The 13732-nt window shown below is 46.5% G+C and overlaps 1 protein-coding gene across 1 annotated transcript in view; it reads left to right on the top strand.

The window, feature by feature from the left end:
* LOC123974572 (suppressor of tumorigenicity 14 protein-like) overlaps positions 1-5864 on the top strand; it is a 19586-nt gene extending 13722 nt beyond the window's left edge. The window contains exons 12-16 of the mRNA XM_046055382.1: positions 1160-1285; positions 1375-1558; positions 3748-4019; positions 4529-4665; positions 4788-5864. Of these exons, the coding sequence (XP_045911338.1) occupies positions 1160-1285; positions 1375-1558; positions 3748-4019; positions 4529-4665; positions 4788-4949 (881 nt within the window). The 3' untranslated portion in view covers positions 4950-5864. The remainder of the gene's footprint in view (positions 1-1159; positions 1286-1374; positions 1559-3747; positions 4020-4528; positions 4666-4787) is intronic.
* Positions 5865-13732: the final 7868 nt, after the last annotated feature.

The following is a 13732-nucleotide window of genomic DNA, read 5'->3' as shown; positions in this document are numbered from 1 at the left end:
ATCCTCGGGCAGAGGTCTGTTGTCTGTTCCAGAGTCTCGACTGAAAACTAAAGGGGACAGAGCGTTTGCTGTCAGGGCCCCGAGGCTCTGGAACAGCCTGCCCGAGGAAATCAGGTCGGCTGAGTCAGTGAACTCTTTTAAGTCCCTTCTTAAAACATACTTTTATAGGAGAGCCTTTCCCGATCTTATTTGACTTTATTTTATCCCTTTTATTGTATTTTACTAATTTTATATTAAATTTTCATGCTCTTATCTTTTTTTTGTATTATTCTTTACACTTGTTAAAGCACTTTGTAACTTGTTTTTGAAAAGTGCTCTACAAATAAGGATTATTATTATTATTACTGTTATATTTCTCCAAACCACTGAAGTAAGTGGATCAGTGTACTCATTCCAGTTTACTGACTCCCTGGTGATCAGAGGGGGCCACTGAGAACACAACTCATACTCAAGTACAAGTGTTTGTCAAAGGAAAACATCTCTGCTTGAAGTCCCAGTATCATTTCAAATTATTACTAATGGGTCCAGAATTGTTGGATTTCCCTGTCAAAGCTGAAAAGTTTCACAATAACATACTGGGAACGAGCAAAGAGCTGTTTATTGAATGAACAGATGGAGCGAAAGAGAATAAACATTGGACACTTTGTTGGCCATACACTCCCCTCTTTACCAATGGAACCCGTTACAAAGGGCCTAATAATCTTAATAATATTATCATGGCCAGTCACAGCAGCATGCCTCACTTCATGATAGCGTTACGATTATATTATTATCAGTGACCACTGAATCAGTTTATTTAATAAATAAATCATTTAAATTATATTGGCCCCTAGGTGCCTCGGCCCACCCGCCGGGCATGCCAGATTAGCAGTCCACCGCGTTCGATGAGAAAACAAACAGGCTGACAGGGAGGGACTCGCATGCTCCAACATGCCGACCGGCTAAACCAGACAGAGAAGTTCTAATAACAACACACAGTGAGTCATTCTCTGCTCAGGCGTCACCACCCTACCACGTCTTTACAAAGCAAACAGTCGTTTGCTGCTATAATGTTCAAAATATCATATAAAATACTTCTTTTGACTTCCCACCACAACACCTGGACTGTGTCAGCTTGTCAGTAGGTTCAGTACTGATCCTCGTGTCTCCTGTCCTTCAGCTCTGGTGTTGCAGCAGTGTTCAGAGTTCACCTTCCGCTGCAGGAGCGGACACTGCATCAGTAAGCTGAACCCGGAGTGTGACGGCGAGCAGGACTGCGAGGACGGCTCTGATGAAAGCGACTGTCGTGCGTATGACACACACGCAGCAGACTGCAGCGTGATGGCAGGGGTCATTAGTGTTTTACTGTACAGAGTATTTGTCTTTGTATTTCAGAGTGCGGGACGCGGCCGTACCTGAGCTCTCGTGTGGTGGGCGGTCAGGCCTCTGAAGAGGGGGAGTGGCCCTGGCAGGTCAGCCTCCAAATCAGGGGAATAGGTCACGTGTGCGGAGCGTCGGTGCTGAGCAACCGCTGGCTGCTGACGGCGGCACACTGCGTCCAGGACAACGGGCCAAACAAGTATGAGCTCCAAACACAGAAATCCAGCAGACCACAGATTGAACCAGCTCTTTAAAGTCCTGTCGTTACAGATCAGATTCACACCTTTGCTATAATAAAAGGGTGATCTGCTTTCCCCTGTTAAACATTACATCAGGCTAAAAAGTTTCAAAACCTGTGATCACATGATCATATCATCAAAACTCCAGGGCCCAGTAGTTCAAAAGTAATCTGATCGGATTTCGGCTGTCGGATTGGATCAAATCTGGAAAATGGGTTGTTCAAAAAAATAGGATTCTGAAATCTGCTCAGATCACCTAAACCAATCCTGGTTGTGATCAGGATCAAACCTTCAATTTGTGGTGTTCAAAACTTTGTAGTAGAATTTGGATCCCCTTGATCCAAAAACTCAGGATTATCCTGATCCCAACAGCTGGATTCAGGAACAAAGTGTCATAGAACCCTAAATAATAAATAATATTTTATTATGTATGTCTACATACACATTTATATTTTGTACTTGATGTGTTTAAACTTAACAGTGATAAAGTCGACATTACCTGTGAGCCTTTCCATACAGTAAAGTAAAAGCATAAATCCCCAAACAGCTTCAATATCAAACCAAAATAATGTATTTAATTTCAACTGCCACTTATTACTGTACATTAATTACAAAAGCACGATCATCAGAGGTGAACCATTCAAAAGTAGTTTGTAACAATTGCTCCCTTATTGCAGGTCCAGTCAGCCCCTCATTCTGAGATCACCTCCTTAAAGCTAAAAGCTGCTCTCAGAACTCTGAATGATTTTTATTTAAACTACTGGAGTACTGGACAACACCTGCTGAAAATATCCAGGGTATCTGTGAATAATGTATATTTGTTTGTTTTTCTTGGATGTGTTGGGGGTCAGATGGTCTGACTGTTTAAAGAAATTGAAAATGGAAGGAAATGTTTGTCTTGTTTTATTGTACATTTTCTGTCTCTTCAAATAAAAGTGACCCCCCACTGGCTGTTCTAGCTGTTGGCCATTATATAATCAACAGCGATGTGACATGTAGTCCCATTTAGAGCACTGGATATCCAGATTTGGTAATCCTGAAAAGTTTGTATCTGGATCAGGGTTATCCAGACGAGTGTTGGTTTTTCAAACCAACACTCGTCAACAACGTGTGTTTCTATAGCAGTTCTGTTCACGGTCATTATTTATACAGAAACTTTCGTCACACTTTTTTTTGAATTGCAAGTTGAATTGTGAAACTTTATTTGACAGTACTGCTGAGGTGAAACAGGGATGTTGGCTGTAATAATGATGGTCAGAGTAAAGGCCATTACACAAAGGCATTTACACAATCTATAAGGTGATACATCTGAAAGTCATTTAAAAACACCTCCCTGAATATTGTTTTGTAAAAGAGATGGCGGATCTCAAATAAAGGTTTAATAAAACATAGAAAAACAATACACATACTCTTACATTCTCTACAGCTAGATGGCAACATGACAAAATCTTATATTTGCAGTAGATGTAGATAATTTCAGTGACACTTCCATTATTTTTGTGCTGTTTATTTGTGAGGCACTTGATATAAAGGGGCATTTGGAAGGCTTTGCTCCGTGCTCTGGTTACTGGAAACACACAGAATCTGGTGAGGACGTATCTGGATTCACTGGACCAATGAACACTGTGAGTTAGTGCTTAGCTGTGGATTATCCATTTTCAACATATCAGAGCTAAATTGAACACTAAAATATGTTTCTGAAAACATTTGAGGTGACAAATAAACAACAGGAACAGAATGTTGATTCATATTTGATCAGCGCTGCAGAAATTTACAGTTTGACTTTCACGAGCCTGGTGCACTGGAGAGCGAGTTGTGTTTATGCAAATTCACAAACTGTAAACAGTCGGTCAACTTGCTGTGGCATTTTCACCATGCACCGCATGGCAGGATGTCCTGTGAATAAGATCCGTCAAGGGATCCAGTGCGTATCCAAAACAAGATGGCTGCAGTAACTGATCATTCATACTGTTCAATTCAGCTGCCCTCCCCCTAGGGGCAGGCACCTGCCGTTCAGCTCTGCAGGCGGACATTGTTTGAACACTGAAACCTTTAAAGTGACTCGTACGTATTTTAATCAGGACTGCTGTAATACTCTTTTTCTTATTCCAGACGTGACCTCTGACCTCTTGCTTGTGTGTTGATGCAGGTACTCCCAGGCAGACCAATGGGAGGCCTTGCTGGGTCTGCTTGTGCAGAGTCTGACCAACGAGTGGACGGTGAGGAGGAATGTGAGAAGGATCTTTGCTCACCAGGACTACAACCCCATGACCTATGACAACGACATCGCTCTGATGGAGCTGGACACCGACGTCACCCTCAACCAGAACATCTGGCCCATCTGTCTGCCCTCCCCCACCTACGACTTCCCAGCAGGCCAAGAGGCGTGGCTCACTGGCTGGGGGGCCACCAGAGAAGGAGGTAAGAGAACATGGCCGCCCACCCTGAGCCATGGTTCTGCTCGAGGTTTCTGCCTCTTAAAAGGAAGTTTTTCCTTGCCTCTGTCTCCTAGTGCTGCTCTTGGTGGGAACTGTTGGTTTTCTGTAAATATCATCATCGTAGAGTACGGCCTAGACCTGCTCTTTTATGAAAAGCGCTATATAGCGAGATAACTGAGATTTTAAACCTGATATTAGTCATCCATAAACATGTTCTTTAACATGTTAAACCTTAGATTAATCATCCATAAAAACATTCTTGAAGGTTTTAAACGTTAGATTAATCCTCCATGAACATGTTCTTTAAGATTACAAACCTTAGATTAATGATCCATAAACATTTTCATTAGAAATCTTAGAGTAATGATCCATAAACATGTTATTTAAGATTTTAAGCTTTTAATGATCCATAAACGTGTTCTTTATGATTAGAAACCTTAGATTAATGATCCATAAACGTGTTCTTTAAGATCTGCTCATCTTGTGTGTCAGGCCTTGCTGCGACCGTCCTGCAGAAGGCGGAGGTTCGGATCATCAACAGCACGGTGTGTAAGAGTCTGATGAATGATGAGGTCACTGACAGGATGCTGTGCGCCGGAGTCCTTAAAGGAGGCGTGGACGCCTGCCAGGTAACACAACTCTAGTAGATAAAGTAGATAAGTAAAGAAACACTTTATGCAACTGAAAACACTGTCTTGGATATCCTGCACAGTTAAACCTTCCTGACGAACTCTCCTCTCTGTCTCCTCAGGGCGACTCTGGCGGACCGTTGTCCGTCACCGGACCGGGAGGGCGGGTCTTCCTGGCCGGCGTGGTGAGCTGGGGCGATGGCTGCGCTCGCAGGAACAAACCTGGAATCTACACCCGAGTCACCAAATACCGCACCTGGATAAAGGAGCACAGTGGCGTGTAGCAGCAGATCACAGATTTCTCATGGATATTATACTGGAGGTGAATGTGGGCTGAATGTATTATTATGATTATTATTAATATTGACAGCAGAATCTGTGAATTATGCATTCATTTTAAAGTTTATGTATTATTCTGAAAAGCTAATTATCATTCATGTTGGGACCCAGGAATTCTCTCAATGCATATTTTATTATGAATTTTACAATGAATGGCTTTGTAGTAAATTGTAATTGAAAGAATTTATGTTCCTCTAAAAGATCAAAAGTATGTAAATAATTTATGTAAATGATGCTAAAAAAATATTTTTTTATTTTATTTTACCTTTGTTGAAAAATCTCATTGAGATTAAAAATCTGTTTTCCAAGAGCGTAAACTGCTCCTGATGGTTCCTGATTGTTGCTATCACCCTGTGTGGCAGCTTGTCTCCACTGGTGTGTGAGCAGCAGGAAAAGCACTGTTAACCATTTATATTCAGAGGTTTGATCTGGCTTCATACCAAGTCAATAAACATCAACATTCAATAGCGCTACAAATCTGAATATACCCTTAAAGGTTCCTGAGAGCTCTCTTGCACAAGGGTTTTTTTTGCAAAGCAAACAGAACAAAAACTCATGTCAAACTCTTTTTAAATACAATACATGAATGTTGGATTGGACCTTGGTGTTAGCCAATATTCAATAGTTAGTAACATGGATGAGTTTCAAAAATCACACAGGATTGAAAAGTTTAGCATCTGTACAATTTCGTAGACATTTTTGTTTTCTCATTGAAGTCTCAGTATTTGACCTTCTTCTCCTTGTTGAGCAGAACTTTGTTACAGCAGCTTGTATTCATGTTTTGTCTTTGTGGTTTTCTGCTGAATGTATTTATTTGTAGAGTGTTGCCTCATGTAAATTTGGAATTTTGGATCCACCTATGTCTTTGACTTTACGTTTAAATTGGGTTGGTTCATTAATATTTTAAAGATATAATAATATAATTCAAATGACAGTTGCAGTATGATATTGACCCTTCGCTAAACCCCGCCCCAAATACATAGCTGGCCAATCACAGCGCAGTATAGGACTCGCTCTGAGGTCCGACACTTTCATGGCTGTGCTCCATTGACTCTAATGCAAAAAGAATTGTTTTCTAGCTTTTTTTGGCTGTATTTTTTTAAGATCTGGTCAAACGCTGTTCCAGGGGCATCTTGTAATAGTTACAGCAACTACCCAGAGAGGCTGAAAGGAGAAGTAAGATTTATTCTGTTTCCAAAACCTAAAATAAGCTTGTAACAATGAACAGAGGTCTACCCAGCTGTACATGAACACTGTTGATTCTTAATATTGTTCTCTTGGGATGCGGTGGTTCACTTGTAGGCCTACTTTGTGATTGGTAGGCTTTGGCTTCTATCTTTCATTTTTTTCTCATCCGTTTGAGTCAGTCTGAGTCAGTCTGACAGCCTGAATACAACCTTCAAATGTGTAATGTAACTGCAAAACTATTTGCTTCTTTCTGAGATCGCTTTTTCCAACAAATTTGACCGGGGAGTGCAGCAATAGACAGTGGCAGCGCCGACAGTTTGTCGGACTTAGCAACAGTAACTTAGGGGGCGGGCTTAGCAAAGGGTCAATTGAGCATTGTGCGGCACTGAGAATTTTAGTCTATGCCCACCCACAGCGTGGGCTTCTCCCACGTCCACACCTTGTATATATACACAACGGTGAGACCCAGCCTTCGGCTCCCAAATGCCTTTTCTTCAGCACTGAGAACCAAGGTCCAGTGAGGCCGCCTATACTCATAGAATTGGGTTACATTACGTAAACCCCGTTCTGTTTCGTATAGGCATCGCCCTCTAAGGCTGTCGCTATTGGGTTAGGGGAAAAGCAGGATGAGTCAACGCCTCACTGGCCCATACGGTACCACCGGGCGCAACTCACCTGCCCAGAGCCATAATGAGCCACCCAGTCACCCACCGACCGCGGCATTGGTGTCGGCGTGCGCGCGAGCACAGATGGCGCGGCATGGGAGGCCGAGGGCCGACCCATGCGTAAGTCAGGAAACTGGGTGGGGGGGCCCCGCAGCTGTACAGACGCAGGCGGGGTCACGACAGCAACCACATCAGCTGCGCACAAGGCAGGGCCACGTAAGCAGCGGCCGCACACTCACAAGAAGGATCACTCAGCCAAAACACTCAGTGAGTGAGTCAGAGAGAGACGGGAGACATCCCGTAAGTAGAAACGGACGAAAGAGCAATGGGACGACCAGGAGGCCGCTGTGCAGATGTCGTCCACTGTCATCCCACCGTGCAACGCCACTGAGGAGGAGACGCCTCTCGTGGAGTGCGCTCTGATGCCATCCGGGGGAGACTGTCCGGGAATGACAGACAAATGAAAGTACGCGTCCTTCAGGTCAATGGAAGAGAGCCAGTCTCCCTGGCGCACACACTCCATCAACTGTATTACTGTTAACATGCGAAAAGGTCTCACCATAATCGCCGTGTTGAACAGTGACAGGTCCAGGATGGGCCTCACGCCGCCCGTTTTCTTCCTGACCAGGAGTAGAAGCCTTTATGCCTGAAGCTCCGCCCAGAGGGTGGCGTTCTGAGCCGAGAAGGAGAGCACAGTCTCCACAATGCCGGCGAAGGAGGGAGGGTGGGGGGAGGCGAACTGCAGCCTGTGATCCCAGCGGATCAGGCTGTCCATCCATCTGTGCATCAAGCAGGAAGCGAGCCACTCCGAGTAGCCTCTCTGAAAGCGGTCGGACCTACTGATGAGGCCCCGGTGGCCCTGAAGGGAAGCCACTCTGCTGCCCTTGCTGCCGTCGCGGTTCGTGGGGGGTGCTGAGCCATGACCCATGGGGGAGGGGCCCCCTCAAAGGACGGGGATGCCGGCCGTGGGGGGGCCTGGCAGGCAGCAACCTCCGTGTTCCACTGAACAGGAGAGCTTAGCACCTGGCGAGGAAGGGAGGGCCACTGGCGCCAGCACACACTGCCATGCAGGAGGGAGCGCCTCCCTACATGGCGGGCATGTGCGAGAAAATCTGACGGCAAAGCGCGGCCACCGGGGAAGGCGAGCCAGTACTCCACCAGGGCCCTCCGCTGCCTGGGCGGGGGGTACCTTTACACACAGTCAGAGGGGTCTGTTGGGTGTCCTCCCATGTGTGGCGGGAGGGACCACACGAGGTAGTGTAGTCGCCTTTGTGGGTCCCCTGCCGTACCGCATCCCCGGTGGGGGGAGGCAGGCAGAGGCAGACACAGTCGCCGGTGCACGAGGTGGGCTCAGCTGGCTCACACAATGTGTTCTGTAGTTTACAAGAACACAATCCTCCTGAGCGTCACTGTCGCCTGCCGTGCCTAACGTGTTTGGCACACACTTGATGCCGTATATCACCCATGTACAACGCACAACACAGCCTGTCACACACCTCTGGATGCAGGAGTGTGTATATGTTCTGTCCACACGAAGCGAATGTCCGCTGTCATGGGCTCATATAGTTTCTGTAGGGAGGGGTGTGTGAAGGGACCTCTGATCGTGAACAGAGTGTACTGCTTGTTACTTTGAGCTTCAAGCTGGCTCACACCGTGGCTCACACCGTGTGGGAAATGTGTGCTTGGTGTGGCTGGTTCAACTGAGACAGGTACAGACAGCATTTGTTCAACAACTTCCACAAAAAGGAGCAACAAGATTTCACACAGCTTTTTTTCGACCCATAGCTTACCAGTGGTCCGCTCTGACCGACGAGGGTCGGCCAGCAACAATGAAACCGGTTACTAAATGTCATTAGCCGCAGCTAATGTGGAGCAATGTGGGCACACGCGGTCTCCCTGGTCGGCTGATCCAGGCAGACCGCATGTGAGCGTCACATTAGCTATCTGTTAGCTCAACGTTAGCTCCCCGTTAGCTTATCTCGCCGCGGTAACCTAGTAGCGTCGAGGCCTGCGTCATCGGAGGTCGGAACAGGGAAAGCTCGGAGCCGCTCGGAGACCCGTGAATGGGAAGAGTGGAGCCATCCAACTCCGGCTCTTCCCTCAACAGCAGATCGAGGGCTTCGTCCAGAGAGCGGGTGGGCCGCCACACCTCCTCGTTCTGAACGGCGAAGCTATCCGCCCGGTGCCGCCACTCTTCGGGGGGGAGAAGGGCGCAGAATGGGCAGTGCGAACCGAGAGTGAGCGCTGGGCTGGCGTGCTCTGGTCCGAGGCACACCTCGCAGCGGGGACGGAGATCACCCAGCATGATGTAGCCCGTGTGGCAGACTCGCCCCATTCTGGCCGGCTTGCTGGTAGACATTGTTCTTCTTGTTTTCTGGCTGGAAAATCTGTGCTCTTTAGACAAATCTTCTGCTCTTTAGACAGCTCAGTGCTGAAGAAAAATGGTAGCCGAAGGCCGGGTCTCACCGGTGTGTGTGTGTGTGTGTGTGTGTGTGTCTATATATATATATACAAGGTGTGGACGTAAGAGAGGCCCACGCTGTGGGTGGGCGTAGACTAAAATTCTCAGTGCCGCGCAGGCGCGCAGAAGGGGTAAACCCAATAGCGATAGCCTTAGAGGGCGAAGCCTGTACGAAATAGAACCACTTTTCTTTCGAGGTAACTACGGTAACGTTAACGGTAATAATGTGCATTTCTGATACCAACGTTTCCTGCTCCAAGATCGATACTCATATAAAAGGATCGATATTTAAACTCAGTCATTTGGAGTGAGTGTGGGTTTTATTATAAGTATCTTACTGTCACCAGGATGGTATAATTATACTTGGTTCATAGGAACTACTTTCCCTTCCGCCTGTCAAAGTCATGCTGCGCTACGGCTCTGTGACGGAGCTTCTTCTTTGAAGTGAGCCGCTGCAGCCCTTTCCCGCTACTGAACACTGACTCTGGCTGACTCTGTAAAAGCAGTTACATCTGGCTGTATTTTAGCTGTGAAGGTAATAATGACACTGTGTGTGATGTGTGAGCACAGACAGTGAAATACTTTGGCACCGCAAACTTTGCTAAACATCTGAGATTAAGTCAAAATAATAGGATGATGTTATGAAGCGGCAGTTCTGAGCAGGATATTATTATTAGACTATAATTAAAGAATATGACAGTAGTTTGATGTCTTATGCAGCTATTTTGAATTGGTAAGGCTACAGCCTACTCCTTTTTTTTCTCATAAATACAGAAACGGGAGGGGGAGGTCACATGAAACTAGAAATAAAATATGTAAAAAGTATCGGTATCGGCAATACCAACTTTATTATTTATTAGCCGTATTACTTGGTATAGGATTGGACAGGAATTAAGTGGTATTGCACATCAGTAGTTAACGGCCTGTTTCTGTCACTCGTCTGTGAGAAGGTGATTAAGCTAGCCGCACCTACATTTGGAGTGCACACGTATTCAAGCCTTTACAGTAAGTGAAGCGGCCCAGAGCAAGCTGGACGCCAGACGAGAACCACATACATTATTTATCAAACTGGGTCGGACTGGATGAATTTAGCGCGAGGAGGATGCACATGATGCACAGGTTTTCAAAATAAGGCGTCTGTACAGGATGGAAATAATATAATTGGATTATATTCACAGAAAGTATAAAACATATTAATATGTGTCCATTAAAAGTAAAAAAACAACATGTTAGGGAAATTACTTATTCTGTTTTCTATTCTTTGATATAGTTTTTTTGAAAAATGATTAAATAAATTAGTTGACTTTTGTTGCCGTTTCATCACCATTTATAGCTCTACAATGGGTTTATGATGTCACCACCTTTTTTCGGGAGGATTGTACCGATATGCGGCTAACTGCGCTGAATGAAGTAACGGTGTTGATCTGCCTCTGAGACGGGAACGTGTGAAAAGCCACAGCCTGCATGCTGGTGTTCCTGTGTTTATTGCAGGATTTCTGTATAAAAGCGGTCGCTCATGAGTTCAATCGAGCACGTGTACGAGCACATGCCTGGTTGCAGTCTTAGAACCGCACCGCTAGTGGCTGCTGGAAACTCCATAATTCCCCTTTAAAAATCCTTTTGAGATTAAACCAACAGGGGTGTAGGTAATCATGAACGTACAGTAACCAGTGTCTACTGTTGTTGAAATTCCTAAATATAAAACTGGCAGTAGTTGCACGAACTTAAACAGTATACCAATGACAAATGTGGGTGCTGCATGAAACCAACACACAAAACATGTACAAAGAACACAGGCTGTATGACTTACTGACAAGATCTGTATGCTATAGCTTTTAAAGGCTTTAAAGGTTGTGTGTGAAATATTTCTGATCTACTGACAGAAAAGTAAAGTCCAAAACTGTTGTTGATGTTTTCAGTGGTTATAAAGACCTTACATATTGAACCATTATGTTTTTATCACCTTAGAATTTAAATCATTTACATACACCGCAGGTCCTCTTACATGGAAGTTGCAACATGTTGCGCCACCATGTTTCTAGAGTAGCCCAAACAGACAAACTGCTCTACAGAGCATGTTTCATCAATAAATTCTTCTTCAGGTAATGAAGGTAGTCCAACATTAGCAATGCAAATGAAAACTGTTGTTTGATAGCTTTAGCTAGAAGCTGGGCATAATCACTGAGAGAAGTAACGCGTTTCCCTTGTCAATGTTGTTGGGCCTCATAGTCTGGTAGAACAAAGAATGGGTCTTGTGACATTCTACAGGTCTGACCCTGGCTTGTTGAATTCCCCAAAGCCTGGCCATGCGGCTTGTCTACACAAAGGGGTTCAGAGAACAATGGAGAGCCCAGACGGCCAGAGTCAGTTAATTCACACCTACCTGTGAACTCGGACTTTTAAAACCAAACCAAAGGTTTGTATTGGCTGAAGCTTTGAGGGGGCGGAGTAATCCCAGGAAGTACAGCCATTTTGTGAATGGAGGTATAAAACCGAACACCACAAACCCTTCTGGGCCGTTCCCAGTTCTTCACAGGACTGTAAGGAGGTAAAACAAACTCTGTCTTTCCACACTGTGCAAGCGGTGATAGGAGACAACTTTCTCAGCGCTGAACTTTCTTTGTTCCTGAATACAGACTTTACTGGACGAGCTACTGTTTTCTTCTTTTTTCTACCTCTATTCATTTTCTTGGTGTTACCAACACAATTTTGGATCCCTAAAGAAACTGTTACAGAAGATAACATTTCATTCCTGCAGAAGAAGGCGTGCCCTGCTAGGCACGCTGTTTGTGTCCGGTACCATGCGACTGCTTTTTCTATTACTGTGTGAAAATGCATCAGTATTTTTATCAAACCAGGGAACGTCTCGGGTTACGTATGTAACCCTGGTTCCCCGAGAAGGGGAACGAGACACTGCGTCGGTTACGACACTATGGGAACGCCTCTAGGCGTAGCAGGTCTCAACGTGAATGAAATCACTCCAATCCTATTGGTTTGTTGCTAGAACGGTAAGGTGTGACGGAATAACCGTAGGAGTATAAAGCACACCTGTACACACTCATCATTAGCTTAAACTATGAAGCAGGCGCTTCAGGCGGGGAGAGAGGTGCAGCGGGCCGACGCAGTGTCTCGTTCCCCTTCTCGGGGAACGAGGGTTACATACGTAACCCGAGACGTTCCCCTTCGAGGGAACTCGAACTGCGTCGGTTACAACACTATGGGAACGAGATACCCACTAAACCGTGCCGAAAACCCCGCCTGCCCCAGTGTGCAATAAAGTGGAACGACTAAGAGGAGAGCGCACGAGTGCCAGGTGCCGAAGGAAGGTCAAGACTGTAAAACTGAATGAATGTGTGCGGAGTGGCCCAGCCAGCCGCTACACAAACATCCTGCAAAGAAAAGGAAAGGAGGCTCGAGAGGCCGCCATGCCTCTGGTAGAATGAGCCCTCACAGCCACAGGTGAAGGCAAACCGCTCAATAGTCTGAACAATCCAGTTGCTAATAGTATGTTTGGATGCAGGGAGTGCAGCCCTTGGGGACCCAAAACACACTAGTAGCTGGTCAGCCTTCCTCCAACGGGAGGACCTCAGAGTCTGCACCTGGGACAGCAGGTCTCTCCTCAGAGGGACCTGCCACGGCGGGCCGTCCAGGAGCAACATGATGTCCGAGAACCACACCCGGGTTGGCCAGAACGAGGGTACGAGCAGTAGGCCGACATTGTCCTGGCGGACATGCTCCAGAACCCCTGGGAGAAGAGCAACTGGGGGAAAAGCGTACAGACGTAGCCTCGGCCACGAATGTACCATGGCGTCCAGACCCAACGGGGATGGAGGAACGAGAGAAAACCATAGCGGGCAGTGCATAGTCTCTTGAGACGCAAACAGATCCATGTCTATGGGGCTGAACTCTGCACAAGAGCTCCACCACTTCGGGGTGAAGTCTCCATTCCCCGGGCCTCAGCCCCTGCCTCAACAGCAGATCTGCTCCCTGATTCTGCGTCCCGGGAGATACATCGCCCTGAGCGATAGTAACCTCTTCTGGGACCACAGGAGGATCTGACGCGCCAGCCTGTACAGAGGGCGCGAGCGCAGACCGCCCTGGTGATTCAGATAGGCCACCACCGCTGTGTTGTCGGAACGAACCAGGATGTGGTGGCCTTGGAAATCGGGCAGGAAACTCCTTAGAGCCTGGAACACCGCCAACATCTCGAGACAGTTGATATACCACTCGGACTGATGCACCTGCCAGGATCCCCTTGCAAAGCGGCCGCCCATGACTGCGGCCCAGCCCGTGAGGGAGGCGTCTGTTGAAATGAGCAGCCGGCGACAAGACCCTCCCAGCACGGGCCCCTGGGACAGGAACCAAGTTTCCTTCCAAACTGATAGGGAACGAAGACACTTGCACGTAACCCAAA

This window comes from Micropterus dolomieu, linkage group LG08 (genome assembly GCF_021292245.1).
Source record: "Micropterus dolomieu isolate WLL.071019.BEF.003 ecotype Adirondacks linkage group LG08, ASM2129224v1, whole genome shotgun sequence".
Taxonomy (NCBI): Eukaryota; Metazoa; Chordata; class Actinopteri; order Centrarchiformes; family Centrarchidae; genus Micropterus; species Micropterus dolomieu.
The sequence above is the reverse complement of the archived record's forward strand: the minus strand, read 5'-3'. Positions and strand labels throughout refer to the sequence as shown.